Here is a 23359-nt window from a genome sequence, read left to right as displayed (position 1 = left end):
TTCAGTGAAAAAGAGCTTTCCAGGTAACAGCCCTTGTTGCTGTTGCAGAGGATCTGGGTTTAACCCCCAGCACCCACATGGTGGCCACAGCCATCTGTGGCTTCAGTCCAGGGATCTGATGCCCTCTTCTGACCTCTGTGGGCACCAGGCATAAACATACATGCAGGCAAAACACTCACACACATAAAACTAAAAGCTAAAAATAATAATAATAAGACTTTAAGAAAAACAGGGAGAGTCTGCCCTCCTGGCTGTTTGTTTCCTGGTGCACGGTTGGTGCAGGAACTCCAGGGTGGGGGCTCTCTCCCTCGAATGAGCAGTTCCCAGAGTCCGTTGATGGAGCTCGATCGTGGTCCCAATCAGTAAACCACACTGTTGCCCCATGGGGCAGACAGGCCCATCCGCTGGCCTGCAGAAGCGAGGGGGAGGGTCTGAGGGAAAATGATTGACAGTGAGATACCAAACAACACCCTTAATAGAAAGATAGGCAGGCAGAATGGTCAAACTTAAAACAGAGAGAGAGAGAGAGAGAGAGAGAGAGAGAGAGAGGCGCCTGGTGAAGTAGAAGTGGCAAGCTGTCATGGGCAGTGGACCTGTCCTGCCCCCTACCTCCTGCAGAGCCAGAAACCCTGCCCTGCCTGAGCTCCAGTAGATGGCGCTTGAAGACACCCCCCCCCCCAGGCTCTGGAGCCGGCACACACCAAACCCTTCCCCACCGTACACTTCGGCAGTACCAGGCCCACCACCGGTGCTTGGAACAGATCCTGGGGTCTCAGGCAGGCTGGGTAAGCACTGTACCCACTTACTGAGCCACACAGCACACCTAGCCCGGGATTGTTTATTTTAGGGGACAGCGTCACTGTGTAGATGAGTCAGGCCTTGAACTTGTGGTGAACCTCCTGCCTCTGCCTCTAGAATACTGGGATTAGGGGCGGACTGTGTATCCTGGAGAGATGGCTCAGCAGCTAAGGGCACTCGCTGCTCTTCCAGAGCACCAAGGTTTGAGCGCCAGCGCCTTCAGTTTACCTGGCTGTACCTCCAGGTCCAGGGGATCCGATGCCTTCTGACTTCCTCAGACACCAGGCGCACATGTGGTATACATACATACATTAGGGAAAACAGTCACATGCATAAATAAATCTAAAATAACATTTTAAATACATTTCTGAGCAGGGGCAGTCCCTGCAGGTAAAATGCTTATCATACACACCTAAAACCCTGAATTCGGACCCTTTTCACACGTTTTCACTGGCTTCCACGCCACCATGCGTCCTGGAAGCTGAACTCTGGCCTCTGGTGCCTACAAACCTCCAGCCCCCAGACAGTGTTTTAACGCAGTGATTCCAAAGGGCCTGGAGAAATGGCTCAGCCCTGTTAAGAGCACCTACTGCTCCTGCAGAAGACCCAGGTTCCCAGCAACCACATGATGGCTCACAACCCACAACTCCAGAAGGGAGTCAACACCCTCTTCTGGCCTCCGAGGGTACCAGGCATTCATGTGGCACACCTACAGACAAGCAGGTAAAACAGTCACAGACACAAAAGAGTAAATTTAAAAAAAGAAAAGAAAACACAGGCAACCAAGCACACGTGGTTGGCACGCCGCGCGTCTGGGTTTTTCATTTCCTTTTCTTTGATGTGCTGGGAAGGGAACCGGAGTCAGCAGACAGGCTCGTCAGGCCCTCTGCCACTGATCTTCCGTGGGTGAACTGGTTGGTCTCCGTCTTTGTTCTGGGTGTAACGGAAAAGGCTAAACGTGCTTCTGTGAGGCTAGAAATCACATTTCCGGGATCTGTACGTCAAGACTCCGTGGTAGTTCAGTTGGCTGGGTCGACTGCAAGAACTGCGCAAACGTGCGGCCTGGACAGGTTGCTCCGCGCCAGTTTGGTCTCCAGGAAGCAGGGAGGCAGATGCTGCTGGAGATGGAGCGGCCCGAGCAATTGGAGGCCCCGTGGAAAGCAGTGGGCGGCAGGGACTCTCCAGGAGCAAACACTGGTCTCTGAGGACATGGTGCCATGGCTACCGCACCAGCTCCCCTGCCACTGCTGAAGGAGACTCTGAGCGGGCAGCTCAGCACTTCTGGGTTCCAGCACGTTGTCTGGACATAGGGATTAAGAGAAATGTCTTGGGCCTGATATGCAAAAGTGGGATGGGCAAAAAAGGGCCGTGGCTGGATAGAAGGCTCAGCAGGGAAGAGCGCCAGCCAGCGGTGTTAGAGATTGGTCTGGGGAGGGAACTGAACAACTTCTATTAAACTTCTATTCAGTGTTGGGAGAGGGTGTGGATTTTGCAGAGATGGAGCCCGGGACTTGTTTAAGTTTTCAAGTTTTCTCTGTCTCTCTCTCTCTCTCCTTGAAAAAGAGTTTAGATAAGATCCCCATAGAGCAGGGTCTGGCCCAAATTTCCTGGTTCGATCCCCCAACCCCCAGGGAACCCCCACCCTGTTCTGAAGATTAGATCGGGCCCTCCTGCGAGGTGAGCGCTGTATTACCGCTCGCGCTTTATCTCCAGTCCCTGTTTCTTTTCTTGAGCCAGGACTTTGATCACACTCGGTAGCCCAGGCTGGCCTTGCAACACTGCAGGCCTCTTGAACAGCTGAGTGGACAGTTGCATGCTGCAGCGGGATGGAGTGGACAGTCGCGTGCCTGCAGGCCTGGCTCTTCGTGCTGCTTGTCGTAAAAAAGGCTAGGCTGCAGAGTGTAGTCAGGAGCACACCTCTGCTCCAGGCCCTGCGTTCCAACCTCAACATGCAAAACACGTTTAAAACCTTTTAATAGAAGTTGTTCAGTTCTCTCAGAAAAAGCCAAACCAGGGGAGCCACAGGGGCTCCCTGTAAGGTTCTGGAAGATGTCCAGCCCCCAAGATCTACCATCACAAGGCCCTTTGGAAGTCCCTGAGTTTGTTTACCTGCTAGGGGTTAACTGGAGAGTGTTGGCAGATGTAATCAAGGATGTATTTTTAGTTTATTGGCTTAATGAGAGGCAATAGAGATTCTAGAAGGTGATCATTTCCACTTGAGGTCACCTGACCAAGGACAATGACACATCAAGCGTCAGCAGGTACTTTACCCTTGGGAGAACTTGTTTCCTGGTTCTTTGAAAATAAAACAACAATGAAGAAAACAGCCCTGTGGGAGGCAGGGGACACCTCACTGGCCAGTTGGAGATGAGCCTAGGCCACAGGAGACCTTTCCTCAACTGCCCGTGTCCTCGGGCAGCGCTAAGACACAGCCCGTGCCTGTTAGGATGACAGCGTTAGACCCGAAAGGCTAGAATAGCTCCCAGCAGCCTTGTTGGTTGGCGGTTGGCACGGCCCAAGGTCCTTCAGGTTGAGAAACTTCTTTTGCTTTTTAAGGATGATTTCCTTTTCAGGACACTATTGTGGCCTTCCAGTTACCTGTTCATTATGTATTTATTTTAAATATAATTAATAGGTTTTCTGCTCCTTTCCCCCCATTATAGGTTTCTCAGCCAAGCTGAACTGAAAAAGTATAACAACAGGTTTACTTGAGTAAAGCAACTCCCGGGTGGGTTCTCCAGTCTCGGAGATTGAGGCTGGAAAAATCACACGCCCACACTAAAGCAGGGAGATTATAGAGCTTGTAGGCGCGGGGTGGTGACGTGTCTGTCACAAGCTGGGTTTGTGCCCAAGTGTGATCAAAAGCTGGGCGCTCGGGCGGGACTTGGGCTGCTGACAACTTCAGGGGAGGAAGCGCAGTAGCCACCCAGAATCGGAACTGGGCTTTTGGTGCCTTCCCTTTGTCTGGAGAGTCTGAGTAGGCAGGATTTGGAGAGAGAGACAGGAATGGGGCTCTCCAGATTGTGCAAGGTCGAGCTGGAGGTTCCAACCGAACAATAATATTTTGCATTTATTCTTTGAGAATTTCATGCACGTATACAATATATTTTGATATCTACTCCCCGACCCAACCATCCCCCCACACCTCCCTGCCACTTCTCCTTTTTAAGTTGTTGATTTATTTAATGCGTTGTATAAATGTTTTGTCTGCATGTTTGTAAGCATAGCACATGCATGCCTGGTACTCTCAGAGACCAGAGGAAAGCGTAGGCCCCACTTGGATTGGAGCCGCAGACAGTGGTGAGCCACCACGTGGGTGCTGGGCATCAAATCTGAGTCCTCTGGAAGAGCAGCCAGTGCTCTTAGTCACCACCTCTTCAGCACCCCCATGCCCCCCATTTCTATAAACCAGTGAGTCCAGCTGGTGCTGCCCATACACCCGTGCTTGTGGGGCCATCTCTGGACCGTGGAAAATCCTACCAGGGCCGGCAGCTTTCTAGGTAGATGAAGAGACTCAGCTGGTAAAGGCACTTGTCTCCACACCTGAGACCCGAGTTCAATCCTGGGGACCCGTGCGCTGGAGAACTGACTGCTACGCTGACTTCTGTGAGTACTCACATGAACACACACACACGCACACACACACACACATACATATACACACATACCCATACACACACGCACACACATGTACACATACACACACACACACGCTACAAAATTTTAGACCTGATTCTCTATACACTAGCAGCCTTCAGTTACCAATAGCAACTCAGCTAGGTGTGGGGTCCTGTGAGCCACTCCTCTGTTTATCTATCTATCTATCTATCTATCCATCATCTATCCATCCATCCATCTATCTATCCATCTATCATCTATCTATCCATCTATCATCTATCTATCCATCCATCTATCTATCCATCTATCATCTATCTATCCATCTATCATCTATCTATCCATCCATCTATCTATCCATCTATCATCTATCTATCTATCTATCTATCCATCCATCCATCTATCTATCTATCTATCCATCTATCTATCTATCTCTCCATCCATCCATCCATCTATCTATCTATTGTTTTTTTCCAGACAGTATTTGTCTGTGTAGCCCTGGCTGTCCTGGAACTTTGTAGACCAGGCTGGCCTCGAACTCAGAGATTTGCCTGCCTCTGCCTCCCTAATGCTGGGATTAGAGATGTGAGCCACCACCACCCAGCATATTTTTTTCTGTGTATTTATTTTTATTCTAGAATGTCTATTCCACTTCCTTAAAAAAAAAAAAAGATTTGTTTATTATGTATACAGCATTCTGCCGAAAGAGGGCACAAGCTCTCACTACAGGTGGCTGTGAGCCACCATGTGGTTGCTGGGAATTGAACCCAGGACCTCTGGAGAAGCAGCCAGTGCTCTTAACCTCTGAGCCATCTCTTCAGCCTGTGTACCCACTTTCCTTGAAATCAATTTTAAAATTAGGTTTATTATTTTTTAGATTGTGTGTGTCTGTGTGTGTAATGGGTGTGTGTAGGTGAGTTCAGGTGCCCCCTGAGGCAAAGGCCAAAAGCATCACATTGCAACGCAGGCTGGCATAGAACTTAGCGTGCAGCCCAGGCTAGCTGGCCTCAGGGGGCCGCCACGCCTGGCTGCAGTGTGAGTTTCATAGCTGTGCAGTCTTCTGTTACTGCGCCGGCCGGAGCTCCCCTGTGTGCTGTGCTCGGCTCAGCTCCTGAGCTCCAAGACAGGGCTCCTCTGTGTGCTGTGCTCGGCTCAGCTCCTGAGCTCCAAGACAGGGCTCCTCTGTGTGCTGTGCTCGGCTCAGCTCAGAACAGTGGCTCGCCAAGAGAGCAGCCCACTGGAGCTCCAAGTGAGGCGTCCCTGTGGGCGTCTTAGCTTTCGCTTTTGCTCAGCCCTTTGAGAATCACGAACCAAAGCTGTGTTTCTAAGCAGGGCACGGTGGCAAATGCCTAGAACCCCAGCACTGTGGAAGCAGAGGCAGAAGGATCAAGAACTTGAGGCCAGCAGTCCTCCCAGATGGAAGTCCAGGCCAAATCAAACAAGTGACAGGTGTTGGGGCTATTGTGTTAAGGTACGTGACTCTGTTTATTCTGCATTTGTTTAACTCTGTGAAGCTGTGATTCTTTGCCTGCCTCGAACACCTGATGGTTTAATAAAGATCTGAACGGCCAATATCGAGGCAGGAGAAAGGATAGGTGGGGCTGGCAGGCAGAGAGAATGGATAGAAGGAGAAAACTGGGAGAAGGGGTTGGGAGGAGCAGTAGCCCGAGAAGGAGGAGGACATTCGGGGCAGGGGCCAGTCATCCAGTTATACAGCAATCTATCGAGTTAGAGTAAGATTTAAAGAAGTAAGAGAGGGCTGGAGAGATGGCTCAGTGGTTAAGAGCATTGCCTGCTCTTCCAAAGGTCCTGAGTTCAATTCCCGCAACCAAATGGTGGCTCACAACTATCTGTAAAGAGGTCTGGCGCCCTCTTCTTGCCTTCAGGCGTACAGACAGAATATTGTATACATAATAAATAAATAAATATTTAAAGAAGTAAGAGAACGGGAAAAACACAGAGGTCAAAGGGTAGACAGGATTATATAAGTTAAGAAAAGTGGGCAAGAAACAAGCCAAGCTAAGACTGGATGTTCTTAAACAAGAATAAGACTCTGTGCGTTATTCTTTTGGGAGCTTGGTGGCGAGTCCCCCAAAAGAGTCTGAGGAAGTTAATATCATATTACTATAGCCAGGTGGTGATGGTGCACGCTTTTAACCCCAGCACTTGGAAGTTCGAGGACAACCTGGTCTACACAGTGAGTTCTAGGACAGCTAGGACCGTTACACAGAGAAACCCTGTCTTGAAAAACCAACAGAAAGAAAGAAAGAAAGAAAGAAAGAAAGAAAGAAAGAAAGAGACCCTCAAAGGTGTACCTAGCTACTTGGGTGTTAGTTAATTCCAAATGTAGTCAAGTTGACAACCAAGAATAGCCATCACAAGTCCATTCCTCGTTAAATTGGCACAAAACCATAAGTCCTTATGTCATGCTTAATTTCCAAATGAAAACAGTAACCAGCCTAGCCTAACATAATACAACTGTCCCAGGTACGACTGCAAATGCATTATATATATATATATATTTAAAATATTTATTTATTTATTATGGATACAATATTCTGTTTGCACGTATGCAGGCCAGAAGAGGGCATCAGACCTCTTTACAGATAGTTGTGAGCCACCATGTGGTTGCTGGGAATCAAACTCAGGTCCTTTGGAAGAGCACGCAATGCTCTTAACCACTGAGCCTTCTCTCCAGCCCCCTGCATTATATATTTAAGCAGATCACAGTTATACCTAGCATAGCTATCCATTGTACAACCACAAATACATTATAAATTTTAGAATAGGGAGCAATGTCCCTTCAGGGACAACTTAAATGCGATGGCCACTGGTATTCTCTTAGTTGACTTTACATAACCCGATAAAGGATGCGGGAAAGAAAACACGGGTGTCTGTCAGCTGGCTAACTCCATCTGGCACCTTCTTTTCCTTTGTCAGTCTACCCGGAGGTGTCAGGAGCGACCAACCAGCATCATCACTTCCCACAAATTGCCAATTTTTTTTTCCCTTTTTTGAGACAGGATTTCTCTGTACAGTCCTTGACTATCTTGGAACTCACTCTGTACACCAGGCTGACCTTGAACTCAGAGATCCACCTGCCTCTGCCTCCCGAGTGCTGGGATTAAAGGCGTGTGCCACCACCACCTGGCCACAAAATCACTTTAAAAACATGGTACAGGGCTGGAGAGATGGCTCAGTGGTTAAGAGCATTGCCTGCTCTTCCAAAGGTCCTGAGTTCAATTCCCGGCAACCACATGGTGGCTCACAACCATCTGTAAGGAGGTCTGGTGACCTCTTCTGGCCTGCAAACATACACACAGACAGAACATTGTATACATAATAAATAAATAAATAAATATTTAAAAAAAAAAAAACCATGGTACAAACTGCTTCAAACAGCCCTGGCTGGAGACCTGCCTTCAGGGTCTCTCAAAGCCCTGTGGTGCTGGCAGAGGGTGATCTGGCTGAGAGCTGGCTGACGGTTCTTTTGCTCCAGGCAGCCAGAGTCCCACGTCTGTGCTTAGGGAGTCAGCTGTCCTACACCAGCTTCTATTACTTATAGGAGAATGAGCATCGGGCACGCTTGAGATCAGCATGTAAAAAACAGTATCATTAATAACGTCTAAGATTTTAGCTGTATGTAAGGGCAATTAACACCCAGGCCAGGCATGGTGGCTCACGACCATGTGAGACCTCTGGAGTGGAGGCCTGGGTAGGCTCCATGTCTGCCTGGGTTCCCACAGATTGCCTTTGAGGGACGGCGGTATGGAAGCATGGTAGTTTCTGTGATTGCTCCACTTCCAGTGTGTGGATAAAGGCTCCCGGAGAGATGAAGATAGAGTTTTGGCACAGATGTCTTTTTAAATCTCTTCCTCATAACAGGAAGCTGTGGGTTTTGAGAATAGACATGATTGGATGATTATCTCAATTTAGCAGAAGTGGTCTGCATTTTTGAGGCTTTGGAGACTTGTCTGTAGCATGATTAATAAAAACCCAGAGACAGATATTGGGGTTCAACTTGAAGGTCAGAAAAGCAAAGCAGATGCCCACTGGGATGGCGATCCTGCCTCCAGGAGTCTCAGAATGAGACTGTGACTGAGAGCTGTCTCCTCCCGTTTATCATCCTCTCTGGTTCTGGGATTAAAGGTGTGCACCACCACCACCTGGTTTCTATGGCAAACTAGTGTGGCTACTGGGATTAAAGGTGTGTGTCTCCACTGCCTGGTCTGGAAGGACTGTTTTACTCTCTGACCTACAGGCAAGCTTTACTTACTAAAATACAAATAAAATATCACTACAGTTATTTGTGTTTTGAGATAGGATGTCACTATGTAGCTCCAGCCGTGTGCCAGGACTCACTACATAGATCAGGGTGAGCTTGAATTTACAGAGCTGCCTGCCTCTGCCTCCCAGAGGGGACCACCATGCCAGGCTGTTTGTTTATTGACAAGATCTTATAGCTCAGAACTAGTTGTACAGATGAAGGTGACCTTGAGTTTCTGACCTTCCCACCTGCACCTCCCTGGTGTTGAGGTGAGAGGCAGGCCCTGTGAACAGCCAAAGCAAGCTCAGTTCCACCTGAGCTACATCCCAAGCCCCATGTGATTACTGTCACCCTGACAGTGTCTCAATCTTAGGCCTGACTGGCACCAGAAAGGAGGTCTGACACCCCGGCGGCAGTTTAGATCGTGGAAGGAAGGGACAGGAACGCAGAAGAGACCTTTGGATAAATGAATGGTTGCTCATTTACAAGGATGGTTGGCCATTTACGAAGAGATGCCAAGGGTTAGGGAAGGGCGGGTGAGGGACTGAATAGGCTTTGTGACTGTCTGGGAAGACTGTGGTCATTCACACCGAGTACAGTCATGTGCTAAGGCTTTTGAGGAGCATTGTATATAAAAGGAATGTTACATATTGTTAACTTCTCTGTGAGAATGAGAGGCACTCTCCTTCCCCCACACAGGGGACTGTAAGAGTGACTAAGCGGTCAAAGTTAACTTTAAGTGTTCTGGGAGAATTGTGGTGGCGCACGCCTTTAATCCCAGCACTCGGGACACAGAGGCAGGTGGGTCTCTGTGAGTTTGAGGCCACTCTGATCTACAGAGCAAGTTCCAGGACAGTCAGGACTATTACACAGAGAAACCCTGTCTCAAAAAAATAAAAAAAGAAAAGTATTCTGTCTTTCCTACCCATGCCTCCCCAAACCCCTGGAGCTGAGGACCAAACCCAGGGTCTTGCATTTGCTGGAAAAGTATTCTGGGGGCTGGAGAGATGGCTCAGAGATTAAGAGCATTGGCTGCTCTTCCAGAGGTCCTGAGTTCAATTCCCAGCAACCACATGGTGAGTCACAATCATCATCTATAATGGGATCTGGTGCCCTCTTCTGGTTTTTTTTTTTTTTTTTTTTTTTTTCCGAGACAGGGTTTCTCTGTGGCTTTGGAGCCTGTCCTGGAACTAGCTCTGTAGACCAGGCTGGTCTCGAACTCACAGAGATCCGCCTGCCTCTGCCTCCCGAGTGCTGGGATTAAAGGCCTGAGCCACCATCGCCTGGCTGGTGCCTTCTTCTGGCAGAATACTGTATACTTAATAAATAAATAAAATCTTAAAAAAAAAAAGTATTCTGAATGCCTTTAGAATCATTCCTTTTTCTACTTTTTAAATTTGTTTGTTTTTTTTGGCTTTTGGAGACAGAGTTTCTCTGTGTAGTCCTGGCTGTCCTGAAACTCGCTCTGTAGACCAGGCTGGCCTTGAACTCACAGAGACCCACCTGCCTCTGCCTCCAGAACGCTGGGATTAAAGGCGTGCGCACAACCACTCGCTTACAATTTATTTTATTTGTATGAGTGTTTTGCCTGCACGTGTGTCTGTGCATCCCGTGTTTTTGGTGCCACAGAGGTCAGAACTGGAGTTAAAGATGACCAAGTCATCAGGTGTGCTGGGACCCAAACCTGGGCAGCCAATGCAGCTCTGTGAGTTCAAGGCCAGCCTGGACTACAAGAGGTAGTTCCAGGACAGGCTCCAAAGCTCCAGATAAACCCTGTCTTGAAAAACAAAACAACAAAAAAAGAGCAGCCAACGCTCTTAACCAGATGAACCATCTGGCCAGCCTCTACCTCCAGAATCTTTTTGTTTTGTTTTGTTTTTTTTTTTTTGAGACAGAATTTCTCTATGTAACAGTTTTCCTGGCTGATCTGAACCTCACTCTGTAGACCAGGCTGGTCTCCAACTCAGAGATCCACTTTGCCTCCACTCCGGAGTGTTGGGATTAAAGGCGTGTGCCACCGTGCCCAGTTTACCTCCAGAATCTTAGTCACCCTGTTCCCAAGATATTGTAACTCCAATCAAGTACTGAGAGGTTATATGCAGTACAGACCCATCAGAGTAAAACGTTCAAAGTTTTGGCAGAGTCCAGTTTAACACCTTTAGAGGCAGAGACAGGCCCATCTCTGTGAATTCAAGGACAGTCCTGAACTCATAATGCATTCCAGGCCAGCCAGACCACAGAGTGAGGCTCTGTTTCAACAAACAAACCAAGCAAGCAAGCAAGCACTGTTCTTCCAGATGACCCAGGTTTATACCCACTACTGCAGTCTGTAATTACAGGAACAGGTGATCTGACTCCCTCTGCTGACCACTGTGGGAATTGCATGCATATGGTCCATAGGGCCTGCAAATCGTCTAAACAACCTAAAAATATTTGCTTTTGTTTTTCAAGACAAAAACCTCAGACTGTGCCTCAAACTCACAGAGATCCGCCTGTCTCTGCCTCCCGAGTGCTGTAAGAGTCTTTTAAAGTTGAATGACGTTAAGTTTTTGTGTGTGCGCACTTGTGGAGGGTGCTGGCCACGAACTGCCTTCCCAGATGAACTGGGTCACCCCCTCTGTGCTATGCTTATGTTCAAACCATTCCTTCTCCTGCTCCCTCATTTTGCCAGTTAGAGACAGGGCAACCTCAAAGGGAAAAAGCCAATCAATCGATTAGGGAAAATGGAGGTTGGAAAACACAACTTTCCTGTTAGGGAGGGAACTCAGCTTCCCTTGTCTACAATCACCTGTGCCTAAGGAGCCTGCTTAAAACCTAAGTGTTTTGTCTGCAGGCACACGCACGTGTGTACCTGGCCCTCAGAGGTCAGAAGAATGGAGGACATTAACGATGCAAAACATCCAGACATAAATTTGAAACTTATTTAAAATTAAAGACTGGTCTGGTTTCCCCGGAGACCACTAATTGCCTATAATTCAGGGAAGAATGAGACCTCCCAAGAATCCTCTCTGGTCACAAGTACACGGGCCGTCTTGTGTTAATTCATGAGTGCAATTGCTGTGTCACATCTAGGAGCAAGAGATGGCTCAGTGGCACGAGCACCGCCTGCTCTTCCAGAAGATCTGGGGTTCCATTTCCAGCACCCACTCTAACTGCAAGGCCCCTCACAAAAGCACATGCAAAGCACCAATGCACATAGAATATATTTTAGAAGGGTAACTTGTATCCTGTGCAGGCCAACTATGTACTCAACTAAGGGTCAACCTGCCTCTGCCTCTTGAGTGCTGCAATTAAAGGCGTGGGGCACCACTGCCCAGCAGTGTAAAGGATTTGATGCTGTATTCTATTCTGCAGAAGGGAAACTTAGTCCCTGCACTCAGAAGGGAGAAGTTTTAGCACTTACAAGCCACCCTTGTTTAGAGCAGGCAGTTGAGATCAAGACCTGACTTTGGGCTAAAACTGTTAAGGCAGTTCAGCCTCTACTAAACCATCCACGCAGGCCCCGTGCTTGCTATCACAACTTTATAAACTCCCCTCAGGCATTTGAGTTATCTCTGGACTGCCGCAGAGTACACAGCACAGTCTGGCTCAGTAAGAACCAAATCATAAGCTCAAGGGCTCCCAAGCACTAAAATGACAGCTCTGGAGGACCTGAGCTCTTGTGTTTGATGCTTGTGGCAGGTAGGGCAGACACCTTGTGATAGACGAATACCACCACAGCTGTGACTACTGGGACCTTACTTCCAGCAAACCCTTTCACACCACCCCTGCCACACAGACAACAATCACTTCAGTGTTCAAGTATTTTATTAGACTTTCAGAGAAAGCCAAGATAAGACAGTATGTAAACATTTCAGGGAGACAAGTTTCATTACATTGCCCAAACCCTTCAAGCGAAAGGCTGCTCCACTCTGGGTAAACAGACAGATGCCACCATGTTTAGCTGATGTGGTCCAGCACTCAGCTGCTGACACAGTAAACAAAATTCTCAGGATCCATGTCAGCCTCTGTAGCAGCAAATCCTGAAATTTCAGAAAAGGAACATGTGGACTCAAACATCCTCAGGAAAGCTCAGGCTAGTCCAACAAGGTTACCACAGAAAGCGGAAAGGACCGAGCGGTAACTTTACAAGCCCTGGGGACAGACCAGCATGTCTGTTGGGCGCCCAGTGATCCCAGGTCTCGGGAGTGAGGTAACGCATGGAAAAGGCAGCAGGCAGCATTCCTCCACAGACTAAGTCAAACCCTTTAAACTGCTCCCCCAAGCTGCCCTTAGTCACCACCCAGTTCTTAATCACAGCAACAGAAGGTTAACTAGAACACTCACCGCCACAGCAAGGAGAAAGGGCTCGCTCTCAGACACTAGCATGACCGGGCAGGCACAATCACGCCATGCTGGACCACTTATAAGTACAGATTCCACCTTAGGCTGGGTTCTCAGGTCAGTTCATAATCTAGATGAGGGAACCAGGCCTCTGTGTAGTCTTCAGAACTCACTCTAGAGGCGAAAATAGGGCAGTCAATGACAAACAGGGGCCAGCTACATCAGCAGAGCATTTGGGACACTGGATTCCATCCCAAGGAAGGGAAATAGTGCACCCAAAATAAGGATTCAGGTTCCCCAAGAGTCAGATTTATAGTCGACATCAGGACCAGCGTCAGAGACTCTAGTCTGTGAAATCATCATTCCCAGTTTAGGGAGACCTGAATCAGTAGAAATACAACAGAAGCCCAAGGATTGTTAGTCTGAGAGTAACAAGACTGGTTGTGGTAGGCCATGTTTGTATTCTCAGGCTTTGGGGCCATAGAAGAAATCCAAAACCACCAAGTCACTGGACCATAACTGCTAAAAACTACAGAGATGGGACAACCACAGCTAAGCACCATAAAAAAAACCCTCAAAAAACCCACCATACACAACAAACTCCTTGCAAACTGAATGGTCTAAGGAAATGTCTGAGCTACAAACAATGCAACAAAGCACCCATATGCAGAAAAATTGCAATAAAATGAGGGTCGTGGCTCATGGCTTCAACCCCAGCCACTATAAGTTTAGAATTAGGTTAAAGCCGGGAATGGTGGCATGCCCATGGGATATAGGGTTCCCGCACTCGAGGCTGGGCAGTTAAGACCACGGGTTGCTCTTCCAGGATCCGGATAAAACTCCCAGTATCCACATGGCAGCTTACAGCTGTAACTCCAGTACCAGTACAGTCAGGGGCCCTGACGAATTCATAGACAAACGTGCACATAAAATTTTTAGAAAATTAATAATCAAGCAAGGGATAAACAAATGCTAATGGCCATGACGCTTTGCTAAGAAAACCGTCTGAGATAACCTAAGGACCTTCTGTCGCCCAACACTAACCTTTCAGGAGAAAGCGGCCAGCGGGTGTCCTCAATTCCCTAACAGGAAGCAAGATAGAAGCAAGCCGTTAAGAACTCCAGGCCACGAAAGTTCAAATCCCAGCTAGCGCAGACGCCGGCCAGGGGCGGTCAGAGCGCTGCGGTGATGGCGTCAGCGGACACTCAGAATCACCAGAGGTCATCATTACCGTCGCTCCCCCAGGTCCAGCCCATCCACATCCCGCCCTGCGATCGCACCATCGACTCACCATCGTGGCCCTGGGTCCCGCCGGCGCGGATCAGAGACCTGGGGAGAGAGAACAGTGTGAGCACAGACCCGGGAGATTGCGGCCCGCGTCCCTCCTCCCGGGCTGGGTCAGTTCCAAGGGTGGCGTCACGGAGACATCAGAAACTCTAGTCTGTAAATGTGGGTCATCCTGCCCAGCCCCACGCCGCGGAGCGCTCCCCACGGGACCCGGGGGTACCTGCTGCACGACCTCCACGGAGGGAGCAAAGCCAGAGACACAGCAAGGTTGCAGGCCCAACGGCAAGCACACAGCAACGCGGCAGACACGCGCACAAAGAGACCCGCCGCCGCGCGCGCGCCGCTTTTATATCCGCGCCAGCCCGGGGTCCTGACGCGCGTAGTCGTCTTCGGATATGCCTGACCCGGGCACCCGCTGACCAATGCGGAGGGAACGAAGCGGAATTATGTCGCTCACTCTTCGGGGTGGAGAGTCACGCATGACTTGTGACTTCTGCTAAATTACCAAAGAAAGGGAAAGCAAAAATGGAAGCAGGCGGGCGGCCTAGACGCCCAAGGTGGGGTAAAGACCCCGGAGAGCGGGCTGGGTGTGTGCGCTCTCTGACCCCCTGGAGGTGTAAGTACGCGGTGATTCTGTTATGATCCAGGCGACCTACGGGACTCAGGTCACTTCTACCAGCCAGAACGATCTGAATTTGCATCTCAGCTTCTGCTCTCCATCCTTTTTATTAAAAAAAAAAATAAAGCGTTTTATTGGGTAGTAAACTTTTCTCCCCTACACCCCCACCGTATCCCTGGCTCATTTGTTACTAACTAGATAGTCCAAGATGGGGTCCAACCATGCTTAGAATTACAGAAGTGACCCACCACCAGTTCAGACATCTTTGTCAGTTTTTTTTTTTTTTAGATTTATTTATTTATACAGTATCCTGCCTGTAGGCCAGAAGAGGGCACCTGATCTCATTATAGGTGGTTGTGAGCCACCACATGGTTGCTGGGAATTGAACTCAGGACCTCTGGAAGAGCAATCAGTGCTCTTAACCACTGAGCCATCTCTCCAGCCCCCATCTTTGTCAGTTTTAAAAATTATTTTAAAAATTAATATTATGGCCGGGCGTGGTGGTGCATGCCTTTAGTTCCAGCACTCTGAGGCAGAAGCAGATGGATCTCTGAATTCTAGGTCAGCCTGGTCTTCAAAGCAAGTTCCAGGGCAGCCAGGGCTGTTACACAGAGAAACCCTGTCTCGAAAAACACAAACAAAGAAATTAATTTTATTTATGTATGTGCACACCACATGTGTGCAAGTGCCTGCTGAGGCCAGCCACAGTGCTTTGGATCTTTTGAACTGGAGTTACAGGAAGCTGGGAGGCACTTGCTGTGGGTGCTGGGCACTGAGCCAGGACATACTGAAGAGCAGTAAATGCTCCTAACCTCCAAGGCCTCCCTCCAGCCCCCTTTGTCATTTTTCTGAGACTGCAGTTCTGCACTCAACACTTCTGCATTCACTTCCTAATACTGGAATCATATGTGTGAGCCACTTTGAGCATCTCTGGCTTTGTTTTTAAAAATACATTTTAGCTGGGAGGTAGCGGTATACAATTTTAATCCCAGCATTCAGGAGGCAGAGGCAGCAAATCTCTGAGTTCAAGGCCAGCCTGGTCTACAATAGGGGTTCCAGGACAGCCAGGGCTACACAGAGAAACCCTGTCTTGAAAAAATAAATAAATAAATAAATAAATAAATAAATATGTACATTCAAGTTGGAGGGCCGGGCTGTGCCCTTTATGGAGCTAAAGGGTGATCTAAGATGCTAACTCAGAAACAATATTATAAATGAAATTTGGAAGGTCACTGCATACAAGAAATGGATTTTCTCTGTACTCTTTTCAGTTATCCCATCCGCCCTCTCTCCCTTGAAGCTGTAGCCTTCCATCAAAACTCTCTTGTGAGGTGGGGTGGTGGCACCAGCCTCTGATCCCAGCACTTGGGAGACAGAGGCAGGCAGATTTCTGTGAATTCGAGGCTAGTCAGGGCTACGCAGAGATCCTGCTTTGTAACATAATATAAACCTTTTAAAATCTAAGAATCCTACAGCAATTATTTATTTGATAAGCTTCTCAGTTCCTGGAGGTCCGGTTTGCACCAGGGAGGCTATGGGAGGAAGCTGCTTTCAGTTCTACACTGAGTACATGTTCCGGCTAAACATGACTTCTGTCTGGTGTGGCTTAGCAATAAACCCATCTCTAATGAGCAGTTCATGAACATAATCGCCCCGACCTCAAGAATTAGTTTCCGGTCATTAAACTCTTGCTGCTGGCTTCTTTACCACAGGACAGCCTGACACCTGCTGTGTAAGAATATGCTGGAGGGCCGGGCGGTGGTGGCGCACGCCTTTAATCCCAGCACTCGGGAGGCAGAGGCAGGCGGATCTCTGTGAGTTCGAGGCCAGCCTGGTCTACAAGAGCTAGTTCCAGGACAGGCACCAAAAGCTACGGAGAAACCCTGTCTCGAAAAATCAAAAAAAAAAAAAAAAAAAAAAAAAAAAAAGAATATGCTGGAAATGAAGGTGGCTGACCCTGGCCCAGCTAAGTGATTTTTATTCTTGCTGGAGCTGGGGATTGTTTTTAGGGCCTCCATACTAAGCCAGCATTCTGTCATTGAGCTATACCCCAGCAATCCTAGGATGATGTCATTACACCAATAGGACAGAGACTCATGCATCAAAAGGGCTTTTTCTGCTATTTTTCCCCTATTTTCTGCCTGTTTATTTAGGCCTTGGACAAGCTAGGTAAATGGTCCATTATTTCACCAGGTTTACTGCTTGGAAGGAAGAGGGCAGATAGAGAGTGGGTGTGAGAGTGTGTGCTGTAATCCCAGCGTTTGAGGCCAGCATAGGCTAAATTGCACATTCCAGCACAGCCAGGGCTACATAGAAAGGCCCTCTCTCTCTCTCTCTCTCTCTCTCTCTCTCTCTCTCTCTCACACACACACACACACACACACACACACACACACACGAACCCTCCTGCCCCCAAAGAAAAAGATACCCAGACCTGGTGCCTGGTGGCAAAAGTGTCCAATCTCAGCGCAGGGGTTCGGGGACGGGGACTGATAAGGTCAGGCTGAGCTGGAGGAAGTCTGAGTGTAGCCATTGCCGGGGCAGCTCTGCAAGATCTTAAAAAGTAATAAAGAGCCAGGTGGGAAAAAAAGAAGATGTCTCTCAGAGTCTGAGCCAGGCAGGACTGCATAGTGAGACTGCCTCAAAGAACACAGGAGACCTTACGGAGGGCTCTGAGCTCGGTGAGGAAGCCTTGGCTAGCACGTAGGATGCTCTAGGGCAGGGGTCCTCACCCTTCCTGACGCTGTGACCCTTTAACACATTTCTCATGTTAGGTGACTCCCTCCAACTGTAAAGTTATTTTCATTGCTACTACATAGCTGTAACTTTGCTGTTATGAATCATAATGCAAGAATCTGTTTTCCAACGGTCTTAGTGACCCCGTGAAAGGGACCTACGACCCCAAAAGGGGTCACGGTTGCAGGTTGAGAAACACAGATCTAGATTCAGTCCCGGGGAGGTGGGGGAGAGTTCAGAGCCATCAAAGCCCCTGATGCCCTCTCCACGGAGCCCCAAACTATACCCAGCCCCACTCCTACTTTAGAGCACCTGCCGCTAAAATCTTCTGCCTAACACATAGAAAACCCGCACTTAAACTCGAACAAAATTCCCCAAATCTCTGCTCTGGTCAACCCAAAACCAGGGAACCCACGCAAACGCAGAAGTCCTCATCCCTCCCAAATCCCTGCTCTGGCCAACCCAAAACCAGGGAACCCCCGTAAACCCAGAAGTCCTCATCCCTCCCAACAGACACATGGACAAAACATAGTTGTAACAGTTTATTTAGAATATTTACATTGTAAGTTTTTTTTTTCTTTTTAGTGTTGCAAAGAAAAGACTCTCCACAGGGGGGCAGTGTTGATTCTCCGGTGGCAGGAAAATGCCATCCGTACAGTACGTGGATTAAATACAAAGAAGTATGGATTATACCACAAAACGATAATAAGAACAAGCAGATAATTAAAGTTTTAGCGTGGAAGACTAAAGTTAGAAATACACAGTGGAAAAAAGGTGATGAAAGCCAGTCTGTCTCGGGGATGACTGAGAAGACACTGTCAACTTTAGCTGCTCTGGATTGGGACCAGACACTGAGACTGTCATGGGTCTCTGGGCAGCAACTAATACTTTAAATTTCACACATCATTAGGTCTAAGAACACAAAATCCCTTTACTCTGTTTAAATAAAATACTGTAGACAGACAAACTGGCAACGTTACTGTGGATATAAAGAACATAAGCGTATAAAGTTTAACAGTCCACTCAATTACCTTCTACAAGGCTGGAACTTTAGAACGAACCCAGGAGGGAAGGACCAACCCCGACAGACAGTGCAAAGGCAGTCCTCAGCGCCATCAGTCCGCTTCCCGGAGGACTCCGGGAGAGCAAAGAGGGGCCTCTAATCCACCTCCTCGATGGTGGGCCCCGACCCGGAGCCTCCCTTGGGCGCCTGGGCCCCGAAACCCCCAGCCCCGGGGGCCCCCGCGCCCTGGTACAGCCCGCTGATGATGGGGCTGCACACCCTCTCCAGCTCCTCCCGCTTGTGCACGAACTCCTCCTTGTCGGCCAGCGTGTTGGCGTCCAGCCAGGAGATGACCTCCTGGCACTTGTCCAGCACCTTCCTCTTGTCCGCCTCGCTGAGCTTGCCCTTGAGGCCCTCGTCCTCCACGGCGCTCTTCATGTTGAAGGCGTAGGACTCGAGCGCGTTCTTGGCCGCCACCCGCTCGCGCTGCACGTCGTCCTCGGCCTTGTACCTCTCGGCCTCCTGCACCATGCGCTCGATCTCCTCCTTGCTCAGCCGGCCCTTGTCGTTGGTGATGGTGATCTTGTTGGCCTTGCCGGTGCTCTTGTCGGTGGCCGTGACGTTCAGGATGCCGTTGGCGTCGATGTCGAAGGTCACCTCGATCTGCGGCACGCCCCGGGGCGCCGGCGGGATGCCGCTGAGCTCGAAGCGCCCCAGCAGGTTGTTGTCGCGCGTCATGGCCCTCTCGCCCTCGTACACCTGGATCAGCACCCCGGGCTGGTTGTCCGAGTAGGTGGTGAAGGTCTGCGTCTGCTTGGTGGGGATGGTGGAGTTGCGCTTGATGAGCGCCGTCATCACGCCGCCCGCCGTCTCCAGGCCCAGCGACAGCGGCGCCACGTCCAGCAGCAGCAGGTCCTGCACGTTCTCAGACTTGTCCCCCATCAGGATGGCCGCCTGCACCGCCGCCCCGTAGGCCACCGCCTCGTCCGGGTTGATGCTCTTGTTCAGGTCGCGCCCGTTGAAGAAGTCCTGCAGCAGCTTCTGCACCTTGGGGATGCGCGTCGAGCCGCCCACCAGCACCAGGTCGTGGATCTGCGCCTTGTCCAGCTTGGCGTCGCGCAGGGCCTTCTCCACGGGCTCCAGCGTGCCGCGGAACAGGTCCGAGCACAGCTCCTCGAAGCGCGCCCGCGTGATGGACGTGTAGAAGTCGATGCCCTCGAACAGCGAGTCGATCTCCAGGCTGGCCTGCGTGCTGGACGACAGGGTCCTCTTGGCGCGCTCGCAGGCCGTGCGCAGCCGCCGCACGGCGCGCTTGTTCTGGCTGATGTCCTTCTTGTGCTTCCTCTTGAACTCCTCCACGAAGTGGCTCACCAGCCGGTTGTCGAAGTCCTCCCCGCCCAGGTGCGTGTCGCCCGCCGTGGCCTTCACCTCGAAGATGCCGTCGTCGATCGTCAGGATGGACACGTCGAACGTGCCGCCCCCCAGGTCGAAGATGAGCACGTTGCGCTCGCCCTTGCCCGACCGGTCCAGCCCGTAGGCGATGGCGGCCGCCGTGGGCTCGTTGATGATGCGCAGCACGTTCAGACCCGCGATCACGCCAGCGTCCTTGGTGGCCTGCCGCTGCGAGTCGTTGAAGTAGGCGGGCACCGTGATCACCGCGTTGGTCACCGGGTGGCCCAGGTACGCCTCGGCGATCTCCTTCATCTTCGTCAGCACCATCGACGAGATCTCCTCGGGGTAGAAGGCCCGGCTCTCGCCCTTGTAGCTCACCTGCACCTTGGGCTTGCCGCCGTCGTTCACCACCTGGAAGGGCCAGTGCTTCATGTCCGACTGCACCACCGCGTCGCCGAACTTGCGGCCGATCAGCCGCTTCGCGTCGAACACGGTGTTCTGCGGGTTCAGCGCCACCTGGTTCTTGGCCGCGTCGCCGATCAGCCGCTCGGTGTCGGTGAAGGCCACGTAGCTGGGGGTCGTGCGGTTGCCCTGGTCGTTGGCGATGATCTCCACCTTGCCGTGCTGGAACACGCCCACGCACGAGTAGGTGGTGCCCAGGTCGATGCCGATCGCCGTGTTCTTGGCCATGGCTCTCTCGTTCGCTCGCTCTCGCTCTCGGTCTCTCTCTACTGCCGGGGCTCTGCGCTCAGCTCCTGCGAGGCTGCGCTCTGCTCTGCGGCGGGGATGCTCCGGGAAAAGCTGGTCCTGGCCGAGGGTCCTGAAGGTCGGGAACGCGCACTTTCGCTTCTCTCCGCTGCGAGGGAACCTGAGATTCCTTCTGCACCGCAGGCGGCGTCTGGAGCCCTGGGCGCGCCGCCCTGCGCCTTTATGCGGCGTCCTGCGGCCCCACCCGCTGTCCCCTGGGCCAATCAGCGAGCCGGAGGCTGCCGTGGGGACCGGAATCTTCCAGCAGTTTCGCGTCTGGTGGAGTCTCCCCGCCTCCTCTGAGTAATCGCTGAGGAGGGTGCGGCCCCTGTCCAGAACTCTCCAGACCCTTCTGGGGTTCGCTGGAGAGGCCGGATTTCTGGGTAGGGCGGCGGGAGGTGCTTGCTGCCCCTGTTGCCATGGGGACGTACGGTAGCGGTCCCTGTGGTCAAGTGAGGCAGACAAGGGTCAACCTCTGGAGGTGCTGAGCGGTGAGAGGCGTAAGAGACTCAGATCATCGAGGGGGTTTAAGGTCTGCAAACCTTTTCTACAGGACGGGCACACAAAGTTTCTCAAAGGAGGCGGGATAACGCTTAGCCAAAATGATTGTGATTGGGTCCAGGCTCGAGTGACAGCCTGTGGGCGTCCTGAGAAATGATCGTTCCTCTGTTTTTTCCCATCTTAGGTTTAAAAGGGGAAAGAGAAGAGGTCACGAACTATAGGGTTTTTTTTTTCTTTCTGTGTTTACATCACGGTTAAGTACAAGTCAGCAGTAGATCGCCATAGGGAGCCTCCAGTGTTTACAAAGGGATGTCTGTGTGTAAACCCTTGGTTCTCACATTAGGAGGATCTGTGACCGGAATAAGGAAAGTGTCCCAGCGGGAGGGCAGGGCAGTGTGGACCCTGCCAGGACGCAGCCACTCCCTTTGCCTCAAGCTGGAGCCTGGCATTAGTAAGAAATAAAACTTTCCATAGAAATTGGCAGGGTAAAAAACAACAACAACAACAAAAAAAAACCAAAAAAAAGAAAAAGAAAAGAAAAGAAAGAAATTGGCAGGGTGTGGTGGCTCACATCAGTCATCTCCTCACTTGAGAGGCTGAGGCAGGAGGACAGCAGGGAGTCCAATGCCAGTCTAGATTGCAGAGGGATACCTTGTCTGAAAACATTTTAAGGAAAGCAGAGCGTGCCAGCTTGGCTTCTCCTTCGCGTATCTCTTTGCCAGGCACCTTTCTTTCTGCTCAGTTTCTGGCTCTGATGGCGACAGTAAAGTCAGGCTTAACTTAGAGTTCTTTGGTTCTCCCGCCTGTGCCTGCTGCCTCTCGCCATCCCGTGTTTAGATGGAGAGATGGGGTGTTCTGTCCTGTGACAGCGTCACACCTCACAGTGCATTTAAACCCAAGTACTGGGTGAGACCCTAAGGCAGAGGTGTTGGGACCCACCTACGGATTGACCTCTGAGCTTTTTGTCCTGAACCGCAAGGTTCAGTGCCTCATCTATGTCCTGTTTTGAGTACAAATCCATTTAGTTGTCAGTGATCATCTTCCCTGCTCCCTTCCCAGTTCCTCTTCTCGCGGAAGGGGTAAAGACCCCCGGTTAGAGACCAGAAACTCCAGCATGAGGCTGCTGGGGATGGTGGCCCATGCTTGGGCCGGAGGATCGATAATTCGCAGCCAGCCAGGGCCACATCAGAACCTGTCTCAAAAAAGAAAAGAAAAAAAAAAAACCAGAGGATTCATTAGAGCCTCAGTTCTGAGGTAACAGTCTATGGCAGGGAGTGACTATATACACGAATCTTTTTGGGCTTCTTTCCTCTTTTTAATTTTCTTTTCGATAAGATCTCATGTAGCCCAGGATGTTCTTGGATTCCTGTGTAGTAGTCAAGCCTGGCCTTAAGCATCCATCCTCCAGTTTTGACCCCCAAGTACTGGAATTCCAGGCCCCCCATAGGTTCCTGAGTGTAACTTGCAGGTGCCAATATCTGGAAAGAGCCCTGCTTTGGAACACAGCTCCACTGGCATCTTTGTGTGCGCTAGCGTGTGTGTGCACACAAGTCCATATCAAGACATCTCTTCCTGGAATCCAAGGGCATCGAATTGTTTGTGCTGTAGTTTGCTGATCTCAGCCGATGTTTTGAAGATGCATAGATCCCCTTTGTGTCCTTGGCAGACTGCAGCTTGTTCCAGTCAGGGCTAATGAAATGAATTCAGTTCTAATGAATCACTACCCCGATCTGGTTAAACCAGTTAAACTTCCAGGATTTTTCCATTACTCTGCAGCTCTGGCTGGGGATTCCTCTAGGAGTCCCTGCTAGCTGCCTCATAGCTCCCAGAGACCTTGCTACTCCCCACACCCCAGAGGCCTGCTCTCCACCATCTGTGGACACTGATAGTCCTGGGTTTATTCCTTCTGCTCTGGGAATCGGCAGTTCTTAGAATATATCTTTAATAGAAAATTTGGTACAGGGTCTCAAATGGTAGTCGAGACTCCAGGCCTGCAACGCTGACCTTGAGCTCAGAATGGTCCCCTTGTCTCACCCACACAGTGCTAGGACTAACCGGAATGGCCACCACA

The 23359-nt window shown here is 50.3% G+C and overlaps 5 protein-coding genes, 1 long non-coding RNA gene and 2 other non-coding genes across 8 annotated transcripts in view; 4 read left to right on the top strand and 4 right to left on the bottom strand.

The window, feature by feature from the left end:
- LOC121435313 (H-2 class I histocompatibility antigen, Q10 alpha chain-like) overlaps nucleotides 1-23359 on the top strand; it is a 731224-nt gene that overhangs the window by 345765 nt on the left and 362100 nt on the right. The gene's annotated exons all lie outside the window — the stretch shown is intronic.
- LOC121435272 (H-2 class I histocompatibility antigen, Q10 alpha chain-like) overlaps nucleotides 1-23359 on the top strand; it is a 708503-nt gene that overhangs the window by 346089 nt on the left and 339055 nt on the right. The gene's annotated exons all lie outside the window — the stretch shown is intronic.
- The window catches only part of LOC121435270 (H-2 class I histocompatibility antigen, Q10 alpha chain-like), an 808095-nt gene that overhangs the window by 471339 nt on the left and 313397 nt on the right, over nucleotides 1-23359 (top strand). The window lies entirely within an intron of this gene.
- Nucleotides 1-23359, top strand: part of LOC121435275 (H-2 class I histocompatibility antigen, Q10 alpha chain-like) — a 703994-nt gene that overhangs the window by 367238 nt on the left and 313397 nt on the right. The window lies entirely within an intron of this gene.
- On the bottom strand, nucleotides 12470-14622 carry LOC121435340. Its single transcript, XR_005972565.1, has 5 exons — nucleotides 14511-14622; nucleotides 14295-14332; nucleotides 14048-14085; nucleotides 13007-13177; nucleotides 12470-12702 (listed from the first exon to the last, which is right to left on the bottom strand). It is a non-coding gene; the product is annotated as an uncharacterized LOC121435340 (long non-coding RNA).
- LOC121435734 lies at nucleotides 13305-13370 on the bottom strand. Its single transcript, XR_005972595.1, has one exon. It is a non-coding gene; the product is annotated as a small nucleolar RNA SNORD52 (small nucleolar RNA).
- LOC121435735 lies at nucleotides 14174-14235 on the bottom strand. Its single transcript, XR_005972596.1, has one exon. It is a non-coding gene; the product is annotated as a small nucleolar RNA SNORD48 (small nucleolar RNA).
- On the bottom strand, nucleotides 18181-20980 carry LOC121435245 (heat shock 70 kDa protein 1A). Its single transcript, XM_041634441.1, has one exon. The coding sequence runs from the start codon at nucleotides 20728-20730 to the stop codon at nucleotides 18805-18807; it is 1926 nt and encodes a 641-aa protein (XP_041490375.1). The 5' UTR covers nucleotides 20731-20980; the 3' UTR covers nucleotides 18181-18804.

Source organism: Microtus oregoni, unplaced genomic scaffold, assembly GCF_018167655.1.
Source record: "Microtus oregoni isolate MIOR12 unplaced genomic scaffold, Mior012 000046F_ref0000063, whole genome shotgun sequence".
Classification (NCBI taxonomy): domain Eukaryota; kingdom Metazoa; phylum Chordata; class Mammalia; order Rodentia; family Cricetidae; genus Microtus; species Microtus oregoni.
Note: the sequence above shows the minus strand (reverse complement) of the source record. Positions and strands in the feature narration are given on the sequence as shown.

What these genes read in the sequence shown, in the direction of transcription:
- LOC121435245 (XM_041634441.1), bottom strand. Translation starts at nt 20,730, where the DNA reads ATGGCCAAGAACACGGCGATCGGCATCGACCTGGGCACCACCTACTCG.